Source organism: Pelodiscus sinensis, chromosome 12 (genome assembly GCF_049634645.1).
Source record: "Pelodiscus sinensis isolate JC-2024 chromosome 12, ASM4963464v1, whole genome shotgun sequence".
Taxonomy (NCBI): domain Eukaryota; kingdom Metazoa; phylum Chordata; order Testudines; family Trionychidae; genus Pelodiscus; species Pelodiscus sinensis.
Genome location: NC_134722.1, coordinates 6,569,111 through 6,592,824, shown reverse-complemented (window position 1 = coordinate 6,592,824; position 23,714 = coordinate 6,569,111). Strand labels below are relative to the sequence as shown.

General features: G+C 47.7%; 1 protein-coding gene across 2 annotated transcripts; it reads right to left on the bottom strand.

The window, feature by feature from the left end:
• Positions 1-825: 825 nt before the first annotated feature.
• IRF8 (interferon regulatory factor 8) lies at positions 826-23,526 on the bottom strand. 2 transcript variants are annotated; one of them, XM_075939955.1, is made up of 10 exons: positions 23,369-23,507; positions 23,140-23,249; positions 16,764-16,938; positions 12,333-12,516; positions 10,552-10,640; positions 9,836-9,947; positions 8,720-8,770; positions 6,159-6,545; positions 3,723-3,838; positions 826-2,189 (listed from the first exon to the last, which is right to left on the bottom strand). In XM_075939955.1, exons 3-10 carry the CDS (start codon positions 16,935-16,937, stop codon positions 2,013-2,015), a joined length of 1,290 nt encoding a protein of 429 aa, XP_075796070.1. In that variant the 5' UTR covers position 16,938; positions 23,140-23,249; positions 23,369-23,507; the 3' UTR covers positions 826-2,012. The 2 variants fall into 2 exon arrangements, with proteins under 2 accessions (XP_075796070.1, XP_006137424.1); XM_006137362.4 differs by lacking the exon at positions 23,140-23,249 and having other exon boundaries at positions 23,369-23,526.
• Positions 23,527-23,714: the final 188 nt, after the last annotated feature.

Sequence of the window (23,714 nt, the reverse complement as noted above, 5' to 3'; positions counted from 1 at the left end):
CTGAGGAAACATTACAAAGTGGTACTTTACCATTGTAGGCAATGACTGTTATTAGCCTCTGAAGAGACAGGAGAAGAAGCCTGCTTAGGCAGCCTGGCCTTTACTGGGGACCTCAGGGAACTGACCGGCCCAGAAATGCTCTAATCATAAGGGAAATAGACACGTGTCTCTACCCAAGACAGTCAACGGCCAGGTAGCTGGAAACCTGGAGCTAAGTGCCTTTGCTGGACCGTAAAGGGAGAACACAGGTACAGTTGCCCTCAGATCCCATTCCTGGAATTGACACTAATTGTTCTGCCCCTGCAAAAAAGCTGCAGTTCCCTTCGCTAATACTTGCACACGGTTTTCCTTCTGGGCTTGTACAGCAGCAAGCTAGGCCATGACCAGTGCTCTTAGGCACCATAGTCCCTCAACTAATAAAGAATTGACTTTAGCATGGTAATAAAAATGTGCACGTACAACTCAAGGGCAAAACTCAGAGGCTCACTTCAAACTGTTTGGTTCTTAAACTAGAATCCCTGCCAATGACTATAAACTTAGTGACTATCCAGTCCTATAGCAGGAAACATCACTAGGGCTGAGAGGAGGAAGTGAGGTTGAAATCAATTCAGGAGGCGCTGGAAGGGCCTAGCTTACACAATCAGCTCCTTAGAACGGGAGGGGCAGAGCACCGACTTGGCAGTCCATGATCGTCGATTGTTAACCCCCCTCTCGCAGCGTTAAACCCCAAAAGAATGCAACCGTCAGCACCCTGCCCCATGGAAGGGAAACTGGCTCTCAGGTACCACAGCCATTCAGACATTAAAGAACAGAGATAAAACGAGATACAAAATAGAGCACTTTATTTGCAAGATGCACATTACAAAATCATTTAAAAACAGGCATAAAATAAATACTTAGCCTAGCAGAAAGAGACACACACAGTTTTGTTTGTGGGCTTTCAGTTGTAAGGCACTCGGCCCCATGGCTTAAAAATTCATATTCCCTAGTTGCACATGCACAGAAAGCATGAGGATGCGTGTTAGCCAGGACATGCACACACATCGTGGCAGGGACCCATACCTTGCACACACACACACACACACACACACACACACACACACACACACACACACACACACACACACACACACACAGGTCAGGCACATGCATTTTTGAGGCCAAAGCTGGCTAAACATTAACATTTCACTACAAACTTGAAATCTATATTTTGCATTTCCATATATAAAAAAAAACCTATGTCTTTGGCTAAGACACTTAAAATGAGTTTCCTGCATTCGATATTTACAAATAATTTGGGATTTATTTCCAAATAGCAAAATACTTCCATCTAAAAAAAAACCCCAAATACCCTCAATATAAAAGCAAACAAAAAGTTACTTCAGGAGTGGGTCCTTTGGAAGCTAAAGGATATTGACTTTAAAACATTTCCGTGGTCTTCTACCATCAAGCGGTATTGCAAATTCCGTTTGGAAGTCAGGGGGAGGACCTGATCTCAGGTCCTGATTCCAGTAGGTTTGACCATTTTAAATTTTCACAGGATTCAGTTCTTTCCAAGAGGTTGTCAAAAGAGGATGCAACTGCAGCAGCAGGCCCTCAGCAGTTGTCAGTCATCCTAGCTCCATGGACTACAACTGAGCTGAGGATCTGACTGCCAGGAGGGTCCCAGACCCTTAGAAGAGGTGGTCTTTGACAGCCTCAATGCACTTTGGTAGCATTACTGACTTTTCTAGTCATTCTCCGACAACACTCAAGAAACTTCCCTCCTCTGGTGGAGGAGGAAGACAAAGAATGGCACAAAAGCCATCCATATCAATAAAATGTAGCCAGAATTGTGCATTCTGGTCTAGCTCCTTTGCTCCCAAGTTCTGATTGCTGTGTTAATTATAAACAAAGAACAGCCACGCGCCTCTACATTCTATGTCAGAATGTTTTCCACGGAGGAATTCAAACAGTGCTGGGGGCCAACAAAGGTCTAAATTAATCCCACCGTTATTTGTTTTAAAAAGCACTCAGACAGTGATCTGTTGATTTTCTCTAAACAGAGGTCTTTGGTGTAAAGGGTAGTTATCTGGGAAGAGCCTGAGTACTTGGTCATGCTGGATGTCGTCGGCTATCGGAAGCATGGGGCTGTTGCTGTAGTTCTTTGCTGCCTCTTCCACAAGCTGTCTAACCCACAGCTGCTCAACCTATGGGAGAAGGAAAGACCGTTGAGATGTTTAACGAAGAGGAGGACAAGACAGATATCTTCCCCCAACTCCCCATAATCACCACTTCACTAAATACACGAGGGGGGATATGCAAAATGCTGTCAGTACAATAGATTAGATACCACAAGGAAAACTTCAAGAGAAATTGGAGGAAGAGCAGGGCTGTGTCTACACTGGGCCACTTATTCCGGAAAATCAGCCGCTTTTCCGGAATAAGCTGCGAGCTGTCTACACTGGCCCTTGAATTTCCGGAAAAGCAACGATGCTCTACTGTACAAAATCAGCCACTATTCCGGAAAAACTATTCTGCTCCTGCTCGGGCATAAGTCCTTATTCCAGAACACTGTTCCGGAAAAGGGCCAGTGTAGACAGCCCAGTAGTCTTTTCCGGAAAAAAGCCCTGATCGCGAAAATGACAATCGGGGCTCTTTTCCGGAAAAGCGCGTCTACATTGGCCACAGATGCTTTTCCGGAAAAAGGGCTTTTCCGGAAAAGCAGCCTGCCAATGTAGATGCTCTTTTTCCGGAAATACTTATAACGAAAACTATTCTGTTTTAAGCATTTCCGGAAATTCATGCCAGTGTAGACACAGCCGGGAAGTACAGTCTTGTGCTTAAGACACTGGTCTCAGATTCAGTTCCTGTGTGGCTTTGAGCAAGTTGCCTCATTTGACCCCCCTCTTTCCCCAAGTTAATGGGGAATGGCTGTCTATATCTCTAGTGCCTCGCACTCCAGGGTTCTAATCTGGAAAGGGCAGCAGAGAGCCATTTAAATTCGCACCCCCTAGCTGGGGCTCTTCCTCTCCTCTCAAGTGCCCTGCCTGACCTGCAGCCTGCCCCATAAGACCCTACACCCAGCCCTTCCAAATCGGAGTTTTTCCTACTACTTCTTCCCTATTCTTTGTGCTGTCAGATTTTACATGCAAACTCTCCACTGCACTCCAGTTCATTTACCCCTGTGCTTGCTTCTCAGCATAAATTCTAATCCTGCTGGTAACCACACAACCAATTGCAAATGATTTATTTGACAGTTGCCTGGAAAGGAGGAGTGGGAGGTTAGAAAAAGGTCACCAGGCTCAAGAGCATGATCCATAGCATAGTTAAGCCTCTTGCTAAATGCAAAGGGGGAGAGGGGCAGGACACAGAGAAGGGAGGGAAATACATCTCCTCCTAATTTAGGGCCAGATTTTTAAACCAGACAGAGTCTGTGCAGTTTGGTGCTTCATTTGCTCATTAATGAGATTACATGGGCCATTTGGGGATTGGTGTGTGCAAATGAAGAAAATTAAGGGGCTGCTGGATGTCTAACGGCTGATTTGTGCAAGCAAATACTCGTTGGACACGTGCAGGAGATGTAAACTAGTTATTGCATGCTGCCCAGTGCTTCGGAGGTTGGAACCATCCGATTCTGAACGTTAAGAGACAGACACCGGATAGTCTTGGGGCTGTGTTGGAATGGCGGGAGAACGAAGAAGGAGCTCGAGCGACGGCTATTCCTTGAGAATGTGCCTCACCTGTACGAGGATTAATTTACAGCGTAAAGGGAGTGTGTCGGGAAACTCTTCACCAAAGCACAGCAGGACTTTGCTCTCGGGGAAACGGCCTTGGTTACTGTAGAACTGGTGCAGCTCTAAAACAGGAGAAACACAAGAGGGTTGGAAAGAACGGACACAACCAACTGCAGCGAGAGCTTAGCGCACAGCTCGCAGGGAGCGTATTCACCTGCGGGGCGGACTGCGTACACACACCTCTGCAGCAGGTGTTGTACGCCAATCCACACGAGCGCCTGCAGACAACGCTGCACGCACGTTCTGCCCAAGGTAGCTAGCTTGTATTGAGAGAGAAAATTAGAGGGGCTTTAAAAATCTCATTGCAGGAAATTCTCGTTCAAGACCTGTCTGTACAAGTGACGGGGAGGAAGGGATGGATCCTGTCAGGCTACGGCACCAGCTGGACTGCTTCAGTAGCCAATTCGACTGGAGACTTGACAGCCTGGGCTCAGAGCCTTCTGCTTCGGAGTCTATAACAAGCACATCCAACAGCGCTTCTCAAACTGTGGGGCAGCATCCCAAAGCGGGTCGCAACCAGTGTTCCCTCTAATTTTTTTTTCCATCCATGTGCAGAATAAATTTATTTTGTGCACTGAGACGTGCCGATGTGCACCACCAATAGAAACATAGGCTGCCGGCTGTGGGCGCTCTGCTGATCAACTGGGCAGCACCTGAATCTCCTGGGTGGCCATCCAAGCACCCAGATTACAGGGAACTCTGGTGGTCACTGCATTTCAATGGGATCGCTGGGGCTGACTTAGATTTGCTGGGTTCCGGGGCTGCAGTCTGAGCCGCTCCGCCCAGGGGTGTGGCCAAACCACATGGGGTTCACCCTGGACGGCAGGGCTCAGGTTGCAGAGCCCCTGCCTGGGGCTGAAGTCCTTAAGCATCAGCTCCCCTCCCCCACTCAGAAGTGGGGCTTGAGCTACACCCCTATTGCAGGTAGTAGGGCTCAGCCTTTGGTCCCCGTCCTGGGCCCATGTGTGCCACAACTGGGTTTGTGCATGTAAAAGCCTGGGCCAGTTTCAGAGGGTAGCGAGCAGCAGAGCTGCCCAGGGCCCCATGCCACAGGATATCCTGAAAAGCTAACTTGCTTAGGTGTTGGCTTCATCCTCTCACAGCAGGCTAGGGCTTCACAGTATCTAAAGCAGGGGTGGGGAACCAGATGTGGCCCCCAGCTTGCCTAGATCTAGCCCCTAAAGCTCGGGGTCTCCCCCTCCCCCCACTTCAGGGCCATGTTAGTGAGAGTTTGGTTGCTTCTCACTTGTGAGTGGCCCCCAACTGATTTTTCTGTGGGTCAGTGACCCCCAACCCCAAAAAGGTTCCCCATCCCTGGTCTAAAGCAAGCACTGCCTAGTGGACCCCTGGGAACCTGTTTGTGGCCCCTGAGGGTTTCAGGGGGGCCCTAAGGAAGGAGGAAGGATTAACGGTCCTATCTTCCCACCTCAGGGAAGTCCACAGTTATTCCTTGTCCCCTGAGGGGAACAAATTGGCCTTGCAATAAAGCTTATGAACAGATTCAGTGTCTCATGCAGTGCTTTTAGGAATGTTATTTTGGGCTCGTTAGATTTTGAAGTTATTGATTATACCCTCGCCTGCTGTAAAACACTGCAGTGGGGTTTTTATTAGGGATGTAAGCGACCTGTCAAGTGACTACTCAACCACTCACTCCCCTCCCCCCCCCCCCCCCGTCTTGCTGGTTCTGTATCCAAGGCAGCAAGTGGGGGAGGGGGGAAGCCAGAGCTGGTCCTGGGGGGAGCTGGTTTAAAAGCCAGTTTCCCCCCAGCATCATTTTCGCCAATTAGCGCATTACCCTCTTCTTAACATCCTTAGTTTTTATAGAATATCTCCAAGCACCACAGCTCCTAAGAAAGAAGCCACAGCATTTTCTGTGGCTGTGTTTATTTTTACAAACTTTGGCAAGGACAGACAGACCACATCAGCACTTTGGGGCTGATCACTAGACATTCTGGGCCAGATCCTGATCTGGCGTAAATCAGCAGAGGGTCCCAAAATCAGCTAGGCTACTATTATGGGACTTAGGAAACTTGGGTGGAATTCTCTGCTCTGCCACAGATGTTCTGTGTGACCTTGGGTGTGTCACTTAGCTTCTCCGTGACTCAGTTCCCCGCTGCCCCACTTTACCTGGGTGCAATGAACATAAATATGTTAAAGACTGCAAGGAGCTGAAGCACAATGGGAACAGGAAGCCATGTAAGGGCCTTAAAAACAGCAGCAGATTGACACCCGCAGAGGATCTGACCCCTACCAGCGCTACAGGAAATTGAAGTCACCACCCAAAAGCAACATGACTCTGCCCATGTACAGTGCTCAGAGGACAATGGGGGGAGAGGGTCCCAGAAAAGGGTGGCTGAAGAGAGGTGGGAACGTTCCACAAACCTCGGGCAAACTGGCTGGAGTCGAATATTTTGACCACCTCCTCCCGGTCCAGCTTGTTGGGCCTGTCCTTGTACAGCACGTTGTTCCCGCTCCAGAAGACTCTCCCCTGGCACAGCCTCTTGATGAAAATGCCCTGCTTGTTGCTGTGCAGCAGAACCCCCCGGTCCAGGTGCCCGAAGAGCTTCTTAGTGACCTGCTTCTGGCGGTCGTTCTGGATGGTGTCGGTGGAAGGGAACCGCACGTGCTCCAGGCTATCGGGGCCATACAGCTTGTCGCCGTGGGTGGGGGGGTGGCTTATGGAAATGCGGCAGCCTTCGTGGTAAGAGGTCGTCGTTTGGCCCACCAGCTTCCCTCCGTAATAGAAACTGATCACCATCTGTGAGTAGGCTGCAGGGAGACAGGCCGGCCAATCAGAGGGTGCAGCGCGCCCCTTCCACGCTCTCCCCCCCCCCCCCCCCCCCCCCCCCCGTGCTGTGGGAAAAGCCGCCCCATTGCACAAGAGAGCAAAGCTCCGCTGAAGCCCTTGAAATGCTGAGTCTAGCGGCAGAGCCGCAAGTGCTAAGTCAGCACCACTGTTCTCTGAGGCCAGAGCCTGTAGGACCAGGGCTGCTCCGGCTCCCACGAGGAGACCTCACTCAGCAAGTATGGTCTGTAATGGGACCAATCCCTCACCCTCTCAGACTTGTCCCTGGGAACCAATGTTCTCTAGCCTTTCCCAGCCTAGGGATGTACGGGAGTCGTCTACTAGCTGACTACTTGCTTCCCCCCCCCCCACTTGCTGCCTCTGTATCAGAGGCAGCAAGGGACAGCAGGGAGCAGGAGCCAGTGCTGGGGGGAGCCAGCCACCATCTCTGCGGGGTCAGGGAGGAGAGGCAGAGCCGCAGCAGTAACCCCGCTGTAATGTAGTAAGAACCGGGCGACCTGCGCATCCGGCTTCTACTACTTCTAAACTGCAGAGCCGCAGCAGGAGTAGCGAGTGCCCTCCCCCTTATCGATTAGTCGATGGAAATTCCATCGACTACCTGATTAGTTAATTAATCACAACTTAACATCCCTATTCCATCCATGTGCAGGATACATTTTTCCACATACACTGGGGCATGTGCAAATGTGCACCACCAGTAGACCCAAAAACCCAGCTGTGGGCACTCTACTAATCAGCTGGGCAGCACTGGAATCCCTCTTGAGCGCCCAGCTTACAGGGAACACTGGGGGAGGGGAGACATTTATATTTGGCAGTTGCTGCATGCTCTCTAGCATGCAACATTTTATCCTCCTGAGCGCCACCTGTCTCTCTGCAGCTGACAAGGCTACCCCGTTAGATTTACCTCCCCAGCTTTACCAGATACCCCTTGGTTTTATTTAGGCAGAACTGGCCAGCTGAACGGTTTGCAAATGGGATTACACACGGCAGCATGGTCGGCCTTGATCGCATGCACCAGGGCCTGTCTCCCTGGGAACTGGAGAAATTCATGGCTGCGTACTTTGTGCAGCAGCTGCCCAGAGGCAATATCCCAATACCCTTCCTAATCTTGAGTATTTCCTCACCCCACCCTCAGCCCCATTGAAGCCAACGGCAGGCTCAGTAAATGCTCAGATGCAGGAGCACCCGCTTTATCAACTGCCCCTTGGAAACTCTCCTCCCACTCCAAATGTCATTAGCCTGGGAACAATCACCCTGGCACAGCCTCCGTCCACGTAGCCCGCTGCACCTGCCCTTGGTGAAGAAGCTTCCGCCGAGGACAGCCATTTTACGCTGCCAAGTGGGTGAGCGGGATCCTTCCACCAACAAACTCGCTGCCCTTACGGTTTTTGTTAGACTTTGTCCCTTGGGTGCTTCGCTATCGCCGTAAGTGTTTGCACCTGTGCCAATGTTGCCCTTCCACTCACTCCTGTTCGTTATCTCCGCTACCTGCTACGTCTTGCCAAGCTAAGGACCGCAAAGGAGGCTTCATGAAGCCTTTATGCGCCTCGACCCCAATGAAGGAGGCACCCAGGGGTCAGTTTGGTCCCCAGCAGGAGTTAGAGGCTTCGCTACACGGTGCCTCTCCTGACATCAGAGCCTAGAGCACTCTGGCCCAGCTTTTGGCACTCGGAGAGGGCTGGAAGGGCTGGCACCGAGCCGGCTATGGTGGCCTCGTGCCACACGGGGACTTCCCTACCCTACCGCCAGGGAATCCCCAGCTGTCTCCTTAAGCCAACATTATGTATTGCTGGAACAGTGCAAAGGCATCTTATCGGGCAGGATCAGGCCACTGCCCTGACACATGGATCTTGGCAACTGCTTAGAAGCCTACAACCCATCGCCTGGGTGCTGAGAATGGAACAGTGGCGAATGAAGTTAGAGCATGCTCGAGCAATTAAGCCCTAAGCGGCCCTTTTCGACTGCTCTGCCATTTTTAAGGATTATTTTCTCTGTATAAACATGAGCAGGGCTACAGCAGCAGCGAAGCCAGGCACTGCCTAGACCTGCCACATGAGCGGCCGCTTCCCCAAGCCCGACTGAAAGCACGGCATGTCTCTAAGCACAGAAGCATGCAATGGAATGGGATTTCCAGTACCTGAATGCAGCTGTTCGTAGCCAGAAAACGCATTCATCAGGGGCACAGCAGCTGCAGGAGAAGAGAGAGTTATATTTTTGTGCAACGCTCCAACACAAGCACCTGGATCTCTGGTAAACTCCAACGATGCAATGGCCTGCTTGTTTTGCTGCAACGCCGTTTCCTCACAACCATGAAATTCTTCCTCTGCCCCACTTCAGGGGCTACTCTCCCTCAGACAGACAAGCAGGGACAGAGCGAGAATTCCCAACATGGGATCCTGTACGGTTTCTAGGCCAAATCTCGCTACGGTCAGCCACTGTCATTGCGAGGAGGACATGAACCTTATTCTGTAGCTCTGCGGCTTCTGTACATATGCAGAGACAGACAGAACCCTCTGAGAAACTACGGACACATGCCACCACCAAGATCATTCACCAAAAGATTCACATTGGATGTAGGATGGTATTTCAGGCCTTCTTCATAAACTTGTTCCTCAAACAAAAACAAAAAAATCCTCCACAAGCATCAAATATACAGGGAGCTATTCAAAGATCCCCAGAATTAGTTTTTGCTCTCCTGCATGTATCTTTGAGGGGTTACCCAATCAAACTAGACACTGTTCTATAAGTCCTGGATCTGTTAAAAACAGCAAGTAGTCCTGTGGCACATGAGAGACTAAAATATAGTATCAGGAGCTTTTGTGGGCAAAACCCACTTCCTCAGATGAGCTTGAGTTAAGAAAAAAAGGGGGACTCCGAGCATTTATAAATGAAAAAGAAAGGGGGGGGGAGTGTGGAATTGAGCTTCCTATGCAAATTTGACACCGTTTCCCTGGGCCTGAACAAAGACATTAATTGGATGTCCCATTATAGAACCAGCCTTCCATACATTTAACGTCTCACGGACATCAAAAAGCTAAGTATGAGACACCTCCAGCCCACTCAGTTAGCCTCATGATCACTGGCACTACAGCTGACAGGTATCCCCCCCCCCTTCTTTTTCTGTTATAAATGCTGAAAATCCCCCTTTTTTCTCCACTCAAATCATCTGAAGAAGCGGGTTTTGCCCATGAAAGCTAACAGGACTACTCATTGTTTTTAAAGTTACAGACTCAATATGTTATTAGTTTCTTACCGGAGCTTGGTTGCTGCATCCACCAATCTGGTATTGGAGGGTTTCTACAATTCTCCTGAGGTGGAGAAGGGCTTCTTTTTATTATACCAAGATATTCATCAACACAGGGGGACTGAGGAAGACAGAAATTCAATTCAATCATCCAGGCAACAAAACAGAGGACAAGCAATTTTGCCATTTCTGGCAAACCACATCATATCAATGGCAACCAATATCCTGCTGCGACAAATTGTTCTCTAAATGCCTCACTTGCCCCTGAACACGATTAAAAAAAAAAAAAAAAAACAAAGCGAGAGCAGCGGAGAAACTGACATTTGAACCAGTGGCAAAGCAGAAGAGTTCACCAAAGAGTGGGCCATGGATTTCATGGGCACACTGAGAGCAGAATTCTGCCCAACAATTTTCCATTGCAATAAAGGGAAAAGAAAAGCTGCAAAACTGACCCTCTGGTGAAACCTACTGACTGTTTGTCAACCCAAGATGAATTGATAGGACAAGCCACTACCGCAGATCTGTGCATTGTGTTACATGAATGAATGATACTAACGTCTGTGAAACGTGCAGATTTGTTGTTCTTGCACCAGTGATATCTAAATATAGTTCCCCTGGGCATAGGGGCTGATCATTAGAAAAATGAGATGCACAATTTCATAGATCAATGTACAATCTCTAGCCCTTCCAATCAAAGAGATCTCTTCACTTCAGCAGTTAATTACCTCTTTTATTAGGTCGTCTATGGCAGAAGGACTGCAGTCCATGTCAGTGACTTCATTCAAGCTCCCTCCATTGGCAATACCCGCTTTGCCTGGAAAGAAATAGAAGGCTTCAAAGCTCAACCAGACGCAGCATCATATGGCGTGCAGTGTTCTAACAAAGAGCCAGACTATCCAGCATGCAAGAGAAGGCTGTGGGATAGGGGGGTGACTTGCTTTGGGGAAGTTTTTTACTGTTAAAATAAAGAAGCCCAGAATCTTTCATGGGATCTTACCTCTCATGGCTAGGTTTGGGGAATTCACTTGACAACGTACCACTCTCAAGCCAGCCTGTCTTTTTAGAACCATGCAACCCCACTGCAACAGGAGTCCTTACCACTCCCAGTGAAATCAACAGGAGTTTCGCCAAAGCAAGAACGGCAGGTTTCAACCCTGCAGGTTGCATGGGTGTGAATCAGACTACATCCAGAAAAGAGCCACAGTTCTGCTATGGCTGGGAACAATTTTCTTCACCTGCCTAAAGGAAACTGAGACTTGTTTCCCCTATCAAAGCACAGCTCTGCATTGTTACGGGGAACCTGGCGTGCAATTTGCATAATGCTTATAAGAAGTGCACAGAAATACAAGGCCTTCTGTGCGAATGAAGTTTACAGCGACCACGACGCTAAAGGTAGATTTCCTGACAACCAGATTTTGCATGCTTTAAAAGAAAAAAAAGCACAAACAAAACCACAAATAAAAATAAACGCAGCACAGCTAACACCAGACCGGACATCACACCAACATATGTTCTCTGCTGAACCCCTGTTACTATAATCGCTACTTTTTTTACTGTTAGGCCCTGCGAAAAGTTTTATTCTATTTCCCACAGCACGTGTACAGATTGAAACCGATTAGAAGGGGGCATCAGGACTGAATTTAAGGCCAAAACCACAACTAAACATCAGGGCTGATTCCAATCTCAGCCCAGAGGGTATGTCTACACTACCCCGCTAGTTCGAACTAGCGGGGTAATGTATGCATACCGAACGTGCAAATGAAGCCCAGGATTTGAATTTCCCGGGCTTCATTTGCATAAGCGGGGAGCCGCCATTTTTAAATCCCCGCTGGTTCGAACCCCGTGTAGCGCGTCTACACGGGGCTCGAACTAGGTAGTTCGGACTAGGTTCCTATTCCGAACTACCGGTGTACCGGTAGTTTAAATCGAACCAGCGGGGATTTAAAAATGGCGGCTCCCCGCTTATGCAAATGAAGCCCGGGAAATTCAAATCCCGGGCTTCATTTGCACGTTCGGTATGCATACATTACCCCGCTAGTTCGAACTAGCGGGGTAGTGTAGACATACCCAGAGTGACCCCGAAAGAACATCCCTGACTTAAGTGGAGTCACACTAGATTGGTGCTGGTGTAAACGGGGACAGGATCAGACCTTCTGAGCCAGACTGCCATAGAGTATTGTCAATTAATGTTACAGGCAGCACGCCCTGTTTGGTGTTTTACTCAGGGAATCGTGTCTCCTACTCAAACAGCTGTGGGATGAGGCCATGGGAAGGAGGGTAAATGCCAAACTTTCCACATGGAGTTTTCACCAGATCCTGCCAGCAGGGGCTGAGGAGCGTTTGCTCTCCTTTCCCCAGGAAGAAAGAACAAGATCTTGATGGCACGGGCTACTGGCGGATCTGCACCTGCACCACTGGACACAACCTCTCTTCTCCTACAAATCCCTCCCGTGCTCCAGACGTAGGTGGCCGTTGAACGAGTCTCTCCGTTTATCGGGACACTTACATTTCTGCTCTTCCTCCGGGACGATCCTGTACACTTTGTACGGCTCAGAGATGTCCAGCTGGGACCTGTCCGTCACCTCCTCGAAGTCCGGGCTCTTGTTCAGAGCACAACGCAGCCTCGTCTTCCAAGTGGCTGGCTCGGCTTTGTCACCTTCCTTAAATTTCCCTTTGAAAACTGCCCAAGCCTAGGACAAAAGAGTAAAGTGCCCCAGAGTTGAAGAACCAGCTTATAATACGAGCTTCTGGTTTAGGGGGTTTATTCATTTCTTTTCTCGGGGTTTAGTTTTAGCAGGTTTTATGCCAATGCCACAAAATCCAGGGGATTCGGGGCCCTGCCTATACAGCACTGAGTCATTTCTTGGTCATGTTCCTAGGTGGTGCCTTAATGTTGAACCATTCCAAACAGCGCCACGTTAAAGCACACTAGGGAATCTTTAGCAAGCCCCCTCAGGGTCTACACGGAGCAATACATGCGCAACGCTCTCATGCGCTGGACCAATCGTCCACGTTGCTGCTTCGTGAAGACAAGTCCTTCAATCTAAGTCACCGTGTCCAGCGTGTTACTGGCTAAAGGCCAATTTTATGGCCTTTCGCATTAGTGAAAAGCTAAAATCGGAAGCCCAAGTTTATAGCTTCGGGGCCAAATTTCACCATTGGTTGAAGGTCATTTCGTTAGGGTCTCAGTCAGAGAAGTTCCCCGTGACTTCCACCACAGATCTATCCACCTCTGTGGCCTGGTCTCGGTCACTGCAACGTCTGAGCTCCTCACAACTTTCATGGGGTTTGTCCTCCGCTACCACACGGCTGTTAGGTAGAGAAGGGCAGCTGTACCATTCTCACCGATGGGAAACTGAGGCGGGGAGCTGCACTGCTTGGATGTGCTTGGGTAAGCATGTCAGAGGTGGGAACTGAAGCCGCGTCTCCTAGGTGAAAGCCCCAACTACCATCCTTCATGCTGAGTCACAAAGTGCCCCATTCTCCAGGGCACCGCAGCTTCTGTGCCCATCGTTTAAACCCATGCAAAACGCTTCCCCCCTCGGAGTTTGTTCATGCCCAGAGGAGCATTCTACAGTCACTTTGCCCATGTGGGAATGAGCACTCAAGGCACAGAGCATGGGAGAACCTGGCCCAGGACATCAGTGAACTTGAGAGTCAGATTTTACAAAGAAGGAAGCTGTAGCAGGTTTCTATCAAGTTTAAAAAAAAAAAAAGACACCCCACACCTCTTGCCTCCAAATCTGACCACAGGCCAAGATGGATGACATGCCTTCCTGGTGAGGGAGCCAGCTGCATCCTGGGGACAGCTGGGGTGTGTCTAAACTACATGGCTCCATCGATGGAGCCATTTAGATTAGGCTGATTGGCAAAGGGAAATGAAGCCACGATTTAAATAATCGCGGCTTCATTTAAATTTAAATGGCTGCCGCGCTGAGCCAACAAACAGCTGATCAGTCTGGACGCTCCCACACCGACCTGAAAGCCCTTTATCAACCTCCCCGTTGTAAACCTCATCCTACGAGGCATAACGGGGAGGTCGATAAAGGGCTTTCATGTCGACAGAGGAGCGTCCAGACTAGTGCGCTGAGCCAACAAACAGCTGATCAGCTGTTTGTTGGCTCAGCGCGGCAGCCATTTACATTTAAATGAAACCGCGATTATTTAAATCGCAGCTTCATTTCCCTTTGCCGAACAAACAAATCTACATGGCTCCATCGACGGAGCCATGTAGTTTAGACATACCCCTGGTGTTGGCTCCCTCATGGTGCCTGGGACATGGGGGGCTTAAACCCACAACCCTGCCCTCCCCAGGCAAATTTTCTATCCCCTAGTCCACTCCTAGATGCACCCCTACCTCACCTCCTTACCTTCAGGGTATCCTGTATCCTGCCTTCCTAATGCAGGAGCCTGCTCCGTCCCCCTGACCATTCCATAGAGGACCACCTTGCCCATAACATAACACTTTTTTTTCCAGAATTTTGCACAAAAGGGGACTCACCATTTGCCACTGTCTAAACTTATAAGGCTAAGTGCCCTCATCATGAGGGGAAGGCGAGTGAGAGGCGGGGGAAGAGTCCTAGGCTTCGCACTCCTAAATAGGTGTGTCCCAAGCCTAAACTACACTAACCAGTCTTCTGTGCACTCAATAGAAGGTCTGATTGCCAAAAAGACACATTTGCAATCAACAGAACTGTGCTGAGGTCAGCATAATAGCAATCACTTTGGGTTTTTTTAATTGCTGACGCATAGCAGATGCCCAGCCGTGCATTCATTCTTGGAAACCACTCTATTAAGTGCTTAGCTATCCCTCAAGGCTTCAATGTCACTGCAGGGGAGGCAGTGTTGCCAAGTAGGGATGTAAGCAACTAGTCGCTTTCCCTCCCTTACTGCCTCTATCACAGAGAGGTAGCAAAGGGTGAGGGGCAGGAAAAGCCAGTTTCCCCCCCAGTACCATCTCCGTGGGGGGAAGGGGAACTGGGCGTGAGCCAGGACAGCTGATTCCCGGCTCTCACACGGTCCCCCTTTTAAATGTATTAAGAGCCTGGCAGCTCTTAATACACTTAAAAGGCAGAGCCGCAGCAGGGTTAGCTCCCAGGGCTTGGAGCTAACCCCGCTGCCGGTCTGTAGTCTCCGACGTCCCCATTATAGAGTAATCGAGTAGTCGATGAAATTCCATCGACAACTCAATTAGTCGATAAAATGCAATTTAACATCCTTATTGCCAAGCTGATACAGCCCAGAAGTAAGACTCAGGAGACGTGGTTTCAATTCTCTGCCTGGCCCCTGGCCTGCTGGGTAACCTTGGACAGTCACTTCCCTGCTCTGTGCCTCGATTTCCCCATCTGTGCAATAGGGCTATTGATACCGGCTTCCTTTATGAACCACTTTGAGATCTACTGACCCTTAGAAGAGCTAGCATATTATGGTTACAGTATAGTGAAAACTTCTATTTAGGGACATTTGAAACAGCTTATCAGCATGGTGTCTCAATATAACGGGCACCTCTTAATATTGTTTTCCAATTTAGATTAGCAGGTTTGATCCCTTTGGAACAGTTTTGTTGTGCCATAAAAATATTCCTTTAGGCTTTGGTTTTGCCGAGACTTGACTGAAATCAATGGGACCTTAGGCAGCAAATACAGCTGTCCATATCCACAAGCGTCTGCAGGATGGGGGCTGTAACCTTGTTTATAAATAAATGTCTATGGTATCTACTCAGAATAAAAACCAGAAAAAGATTTGCTAGTACCACCACTGTCATCCAAATCAGTATCTTAGAGCTCTGAGTTGAACTCCTCCTGAAAAGTTGGAGGCCCTAATTCACTGGCTCCTGTACCTTACATGGGTGCACTCTCAGTGCATTCAGCAGTCCTACGCTGATGGGTCTGAGCCAGATCTGGCCTATGGTCGGGAGCCACCAAGCTGTAGGTGATTTCATCTCCGAACAGAAGCAGATCATTGCAAATCCCAATTTTCCATCAGAAAACAATTTTCATGGATGCTCAGCAGGGCTGAAGTCAAATTAAGTTACGCAACTTATGTATAACGGAAGTCGAAATAGCTTATTTTGGCTTTTGGTGCAGTCTACACAGCAGGAAGTAGAAGGAAAAGCACTCTTCCTCCGACTTCCCTTACTCCTCGTGGAACCAGAGTTACCAGGAGTCGGAGTAAGAATCTCTCCAGCTCGCCATTATTTTGAAATAAAAGCTTGTAGTGTAGACCACTGTTTCTCAAGTAGTGGGACGAGTACCCTTAGGGGTACTTGAGAGAAGTCTGGGGAGGAGGGGGTACGTCAACACAACTGAAATTTGGAGAAAACCAAATTTTGTTTTAAGTTTTATGGTGCTTTATTATTTTTGTACTTTTTACACCCAACAATTTCATCACCCGCCCACAATTAAGTTGTTTAAACAAATGTGTTGCAATGGTAGAAAAAAAAATTGTGTGTATCTGAAAACTAGATACCGGGGATCCTTTTTTTTTTTTTTTTTTTTTGAAAAAGGGGTACTTTTAAAAAAAAAAAAAAAAGGTTGAGAAACACTGGTGTAGACATGCACTGTGTTATTTTGGAATAAAGTCAGTTACTCTGAAATAACGCTGCTATGCAGGCATGCCCTTAGGAACAGGGAGGAGATGTACTATTCATGTCCGGTTTACTTCATTTTAAGAGGATTGCAGCTCTAGGCAATTCTCACTGAAAAAAGAAAAATCATGCAAGGGTGGAAAGCTGTTCTGCTGCCAAAAATAGGAGCAGGCTGAGCACTTTCTGCAAAGTCAGTGGGAGTGAAGGGCACTTGGCCACTCCAAAGCCTCGAGAATCAGAGCCAGGGTAATGCTGCTCAGGCAGGAAGGGGGGGGTGCCCAATAGGCTTGCAATGGAAGACTACGTCACGGTGCACGAGCCATGTTAAACAAAATGTACGGTCTTTCCTACCTTGAAGATGGAAGCATCCACCTCCTGGTTGTAATCCTGTTTCCCAGCATGTTTCCATGGGATACGGAACATGCTTTTCTCTTCATTTTCCCAGATCAGACCTGGGTACATCCCACTGTCAATCTGTTCAATCAGCCATTGCCTGAGGCGTCTCCCACCGTTCCGGTCACACATCCTGCAAGTAAAATTCGTAGGATCCGTTAAATGCCTCCAAACAACCCCACACAGAAACCAAGTGTCACTGGTCACAAAGTTCTGTGCAGTTCACAAAAATCAGGAGTCAGCAACTATCAGAGGGGGGTTAAACTAGAAGCACTATTGGCCAGGGCCGGTTTCTTTTCTGTCTTTCACATGCTCAGTACTTAACAGACAATACACAGCGATGTCAAAATGTTCAAATTATTGTGTACACATAACCAGTGCCAAAACTATTAAATACCCCAATGCTCTGTGACAGACAGACCCTTATAAAGGACTATTAGTAGTAAGGAGTCATGTTTATATAGTAAGTACCATTCAAGGATCTCAAAGCTCACTCTTATTATCCCCATTTTACAAATCAAAAAACTGAGACCCCGTAAGAGGTTAAGTGACTTGCCCAGATCATAGTGAGAATGGGTGTCAAATCATGACTAGACTCATGAACTCCCCCGCTCACACCACCAGCCATTGCTGTCCCACTGTTCACACGGTGGATTGAAACCTGCTTTTAAGGCTCTTTGGGACTAGCTTTGTGTTCTGGGTTTGTACAGCCCCCAGCACAATAGGAGCTCTGACCTGCACCTCGTCATCTCTAGCCTGATTCTGGCCTGCATATTTATACCTGCCCCTGGAAATTTCCACTACATGCATCTGACGAAGAGGGTCTTTGCCCACGAAAGCTTATGCTCCAATACTTCGGTTAGTCTATAAGGTGCCACAGGACTCCTTGCCACTTTTGCAGATTCAGACTAACACGGCTACCCCTCTGATACTCGACACCAATTTCAGTGGAAACCATCCAGCGGCTTGACCTGCCATCTGCATTAGGGATGTAATAGTGCAACTGTTTAAATGGTTAATCATAAGCATGAGCTTACTGGTTACTGTAATGGTTACACACCAGCTCACAGCGCCGTTCCTGGGAGCCAACTGCCACTCCGGGCTGCTGTTTCCATATCAGAGCCGGAAGCATGGGGCAGTAGCCAGCTCCCCAGGAGCAGAGCTGCACGCTTCCAGCACACAGTGGCTCCTACGGACCCAGCTGCTGCCCGGCCCTGCAGTATAAAGCTTATACCAGTTGCTGATCCTGATGCCCCTCCTATGGAGCGGACTACATTGCAGGCTCTGCAGTAAAAGCTTTATACTGCAGCACTCACCACGTGGAACCACTAAGACTTAACGGTTACCTGGTCACCTAGTTAACCGCTTTTTGACATCCCTAGTCTGCATCTGTTTATAAATTAGGGAAAGTAGAACGCACAGAAATTAATAGAACAGACATTTCCGAGAAGGAACATTTTTAGCCAGAGTGAATCAGATCTGTTCAATACTTCCATGGCAGTGTCCCTCTTGGAAAATAACTTCCTATCCCACCTGCATAGAGCATCCTTCCTTCTCTCCCCCCCGCTTCCCCACAAGTGCATCTTCACACAGTCTACCCACAGTGAAGCAGGCCTTGGCGGATGCCATGAAAAGGCTGCTTTATACAACAGCATCTTCTTTATAATTCAGCTGCCCATCACAAGAACCACAACAGCTGGAAATACCAGATAGGGCTGAGCACCTGTCAAGCCAACACAACACTTGTCTTGACAACGTTTCAGTGTTCGAGACGACTTCCCCGTTATTTCTGATGTGGGAAATGTGTCTCTGTGTTGGATGACTGCCTATTAGCAAGCTAATCAAGATGAAAGCTACCCAACGAACTGATTGAAACTCTCAGGACACTACAGAAAAGAAGCCTCATTTGAATCAGTGTAGCCACAGTAACAAGCAACAACAACAAAACACACACACACTGTATTGGTTGGTTCCCTCGGATTATTACAATTTCTTCAATCAGCCGGATCCTGAGTTGGTGTAAGTTGATGCAATTCCACTGACTTCAATGGAGCAACATCTGCTTTCCCCAGAGGCAGATCTTACAAATTACATGTTTGGATTGCCTACCACAGTGGTTCCCAAAATTTTTGGCATCACACCCCCTTTTTGATTTTTGAGAAACCCTCTCATGCCCCAAAAAATATAGCAGCAAAGCTTGTTGAGGAAAAAAAAAAAAGTGCCCCTTTAAGAGCAGAGCAAGCATTGCCCTTTTGAAGTCTTTCCGGGACACTCCATCCTCCCCCCGCCACAGCCAGCCTGAGCTGCATGGACCAGACTTTCTTGAGGGGCAATTGATGGGCAGGGGAGGAGGGAGAGTTTCGGTCACCTCACCCGCCCCTAGAATTTCTTCAGTTCCCCCTCCCCCCCGCCCCGGGGGGCATGCCCCCAGTTTGGGAACCTATGGCCTACCAGAACTAGAGATTATGGGTCCTGATGCTACGGCCACTTACATCCAGTGAAGCGCCAGTTACTATTCCTGCTCTAACCTTGTGTGAGAGAATAAAGCCCACTGAGTTTGCATTAAAGTCTATGTAGTAAATCGCTATGCTCTAATGGTTGGCATTTCTTGGAATACGAGGTTTCTGTTCTTGCTCCCCACCCAACATTACTACCTATCACTGGTATGTGGGCTGAGCAAGGAATGCAGGACTAAGCTATTAGCGCATACACAAATGAACTAGAATAAAATGCAGTTAGCATTTCAGAGCATCATCTAATTATAGTGCATTCAGTATCACTACAGTTAGAAACCAAGAATTTCCCCTAGTCACTGTGCCTCTTGTTATAGCTCAGCCGTCTTAATCTGCATCATGCTGAAAGAGCCGGAGTTTTCTGCCTCCATCTAATTTTATTCCACTTTGGCTTTAAATCCATTTGGCTAGGTTTTAGGACCTAATCCTTTCGCAGACAATTAGCACTGTCGCTTTCAGCGAGATGACTCATGAGCAAGTCCTGCAGGATCGGGGCCTTAGTTGCAAGAGAACAGGTGGTTACATTACTTCAGTTTCCCAAGCAATTTTTGCACAACACAAAATGAAGGGGAGGGGGGTAATTTTAAAGCATTAAGCAAGCAGGGCATTGGCATGCTGGTAGTGAGCACCTGTATACACATACCCAACCGAGTTTAACAAGAATTGTGTTCCATAGTAGTCCACAACTGAAATCAACAGGAATTGTGCATGGCTGTTCCAAGGAACTCTGTCCCCGCTTTATACATGGATAATCTACCTTCCAGACATGGGTTTTAGATGGGTTTTGTGGACCAGGTTCCTTCATAGGTGGAACTACGAGTGCAGCATCGCCTGTCCAAAAGTAGTTTCCATTATATACAGGGGGTAATAGTTTGGTTCAATGGTTCTCAGCTTCCCCACTATACAAATTGTTCCAGCACCTCTGAGCAACACGTGTCAGAGGGGTAGCCGTGTTGGTCTGAATCTTCAAAAGCGACGAGGAGTCCTGTGGCACCTTATAAGACCTACAGATTTATTGGAGCATAAGCTTTCATGGGCAAAAGCTTTGTCAGGAATTTCCACTACATGCATCTGACGAAGTGAGTCTTTGCCCACGAAAGCTTAAGCTCCAATAAATCTGTTAGTCTATAAGGTGCCTCGTCGCTCTGAGCAACAGGTTATTCCATTGGCCAAGTCCTCACGCTCGGGACACTGTGCAAAAATTCAGGGAACAGATTCAAAGCCATGACAATATCAATGGAAGCATGGTCTTAATTTTGCAGCTGCATGCTACTGACTACAAAGGACTTGCATACTTAAGGGGGAACCACCGTCAGACAGCAGGTTCAGAGAATGATCATCCAAACCAATGTTTGCACTATCTGGCTGGTTCTTTTTGATGATATCACATTGTGTAACATCTCCTAGAGGTGGGAGGCCCCAGGGACTTCATTGCCAGAAATAAATATGTGATGTGAATTATCCTAACCCTTCCTCTAACTTCCCCCACCCACCATGCTTCCTGATTTCAACGACTCATTTTTTCCAGTTGTTTAAAGGTGTGTTTAATCCTGTCGGACACAAGTTTTAATCCTGTAGGCATCTCAAGTTTCTTTTTGAAGAGGAGCTGCAGATCATGATTTAGCGAGTCTACCAGCATTTTCCTCCCTGGCGTCTGCACCACACCAGAGATAGATGCAGCCTTAACAGCACAACGGCTCAAACAACTGGTCAGGTTTCAGTGTTGCTTCCCCTTTTAGATGCAAAGTTAGTGTCCAAAAGAAATGGCTTTTTTTTCCAACCCATTCCAATTCCTGTTTTGCAGCAGGCCCTAAACAGTTTCATCGTTAGGAAGTTCGCAGCAAAGTCCAAGACCACCTAAATTATGGTTTGTTGGCTTGTTCCTCGGAAAGAGGATCCATAGTAACATTAAAGACAAACCACATCAACTATCAAAGAGATATGTACTCAATTTTCTTCCATCTCTGAATTAGTGATATTTAGGCAAATTCTTCTATTTGAAAATAAACTGTTAGTGCTTCAAATGGCCTTTTGTACATTTTTATTAGAGACCAATGGTACTAATGTGACAAGGTGCCAAGTGACTTTTTGCTTAAGTAAACTACGGTCCAATTTAACCAACACCATCAGGGAAATACCCAGTTAAAAGTAATAACTCTCCTTTAATGCAACTCATTGTTTATAAACGTTATACTCCATAGTATCTCAGATTCCGTGGCACCTTGGCTTGGCTTCCACATCATGCAAACTCTTAATGACTGGTATTTTGAGTATGAATGATGTAACAGTTAAGATGGAATTTAACAGAACTGGGCTAGGGGCATTTCCAGCCACAGTCTGATTAACTAGCTCCATTTTGCAAGGAATATCCAAAGACTGCGTGCACACATGACACAGGAATGGCACTGCCTTTTGTACATTTAGCCCAAATCTTGAACACCACAGTGCTCTGGCTTTATTATCCCACAGCCAAAAAGTGGCCACCATACCTATAGTCTCACCGAAGAAAGAAGAAATCCGCTCCATTTGCTCATTCTTTAATATGGTTTTGGGCCAAGGGCTGCTAACACTACTTGCTCACTATTTATTCAGTCCAAGTTTAAAGTTACCAAGAGTTCTGTCTAACTAGAAGATGTGCAGAATAGACCCCACACACAATCAGCATCTAACCTAAATGTTCCTATTTTGTGTTCCAGTGGGGTTCATAATAGTATACTTAGAATATGAAGGCTTTCGTGTACTGCTTAGAGAACAGGAGACAATAAGACAGCGATCAAAAGAACATAAGAAAGGCCATACTGAATCAAACCAACAGTCCATCTAGCCCAGTATCCATCCACCTTCCCCTCCCCCTGCCAGTTATTCCTTTAATTAGTTAACCAATTAAATGCTTTAAGTTAACAGAGAGCTTTAGAATACTAGGACTGGAAGAAACCTCAAGAAGTCCCATCTAGTCCAGTCCTCAGCATTCATGGCAGGACCAAGTGCCATGTAGACCATCCCTGACACAAGTTTGTCTTACCTGCTCTTAAATATCTCCAGGGATGGAGATTCCACAACCTCCCTAAGCAACTTATTCCAGTGTTTAATCACCCTAACAAGAAGTTTTTCCTAACGTCCAACCTAACTCCGCTTTGCTGCAATTTGAGCCTGCTGCTTCTTGTCCTAGCATTGCTTTTCCTCCAGCCTGAACTTTATGCTGGACAAGGGCAAAACTTCCTGTCTTACCACACAAGCTAGAAGAAAATACAGGACTATGTAGCACTTTGAAGACTAACAAGATGGTTTATTAGATGATGAGCTTTCGTGGGCCAGACCCACTTCCTCAGATCAAATAGTGGAAGAAAGTAGTCACAACCATATATACCAAAGGATACAATTAAAAAAAATGAACACATATGAAAAGGACAAATCACATTTCAGAACAGAAGAGGGGTGCGGGGGAAGCTACACCAGACTAACACGGCTACATTTCTATCACTATTCTTCACACAAGCTAGCAAATGCTCCCAGACACCAGTGTTTCAGCCAAATGTAGTTCAGATGACTTTTTTTTAAATATAAGAGAGAACATACATGGAAAACATTAGCAACTATCCTTCTCCACAGCATCAGTGAGGAACCACTGATAATATGTATTAACAACACAGTAGGGGGGTTGTTTTTAATAAATTAGGGTCCTGTGCCTTACGCTCCCCATTTGTAATGGTCATTTCTGATTCCTGCCTGGAGCGAACGCCCTGCTTTCATTTAGTTAGGTGAAAATGAAATAGCATCATAAGGCATGGCCCGCGTGAGGCACCTCCAAAGTGAAAGCTCACCTGCAAAACGTGCAGCCTCCAAAGCTCCTCTTCCAGACAAATAAAAAGCTCCTCAAATCAATGCCAAAGCGGGCCAGATTACATTTGCAAATACAAACGTTAGCCAATGCCTTTAAAAAGAAGAGATAAGGCTTAGCCAAGCTCTTGGGCGAACTCACCACCTGAAGCCTGCCTGATTACCAACTGCAGAATGCTCTGCTCGGAGAAGGAAGAGGTGAAATGCAAATACCTTTCGCGGTCTGTAGAAACGACTTGCGCCCCGGTTGCTGCACCCAGATGTGCCCAGCGGCTGCGCGCAGCTGGCTGGCTGGCTTAGGACACCGCGATCGCAGGCCAGAAAGGGCGAAAGCAAGCACTCCCCCACCCCTTCTCCTCATTTATTAAAAAGCAGGGGGAGGGTCTGCGATATCCCGCCTTCTCCACGCCAGGCAGCCAATGGACAGCGGCGGAAAGCCTCCGGTTAGCCAATAAGAATAGGACAAAAGGGAGCGCTTTTCTTCTAAGCCCTTTCTTTTCCGAGAAATCAGACAGTGGGTGCAAGGGGGGTGCACGGCGTTGTAGCTTTCTCTCCTGGG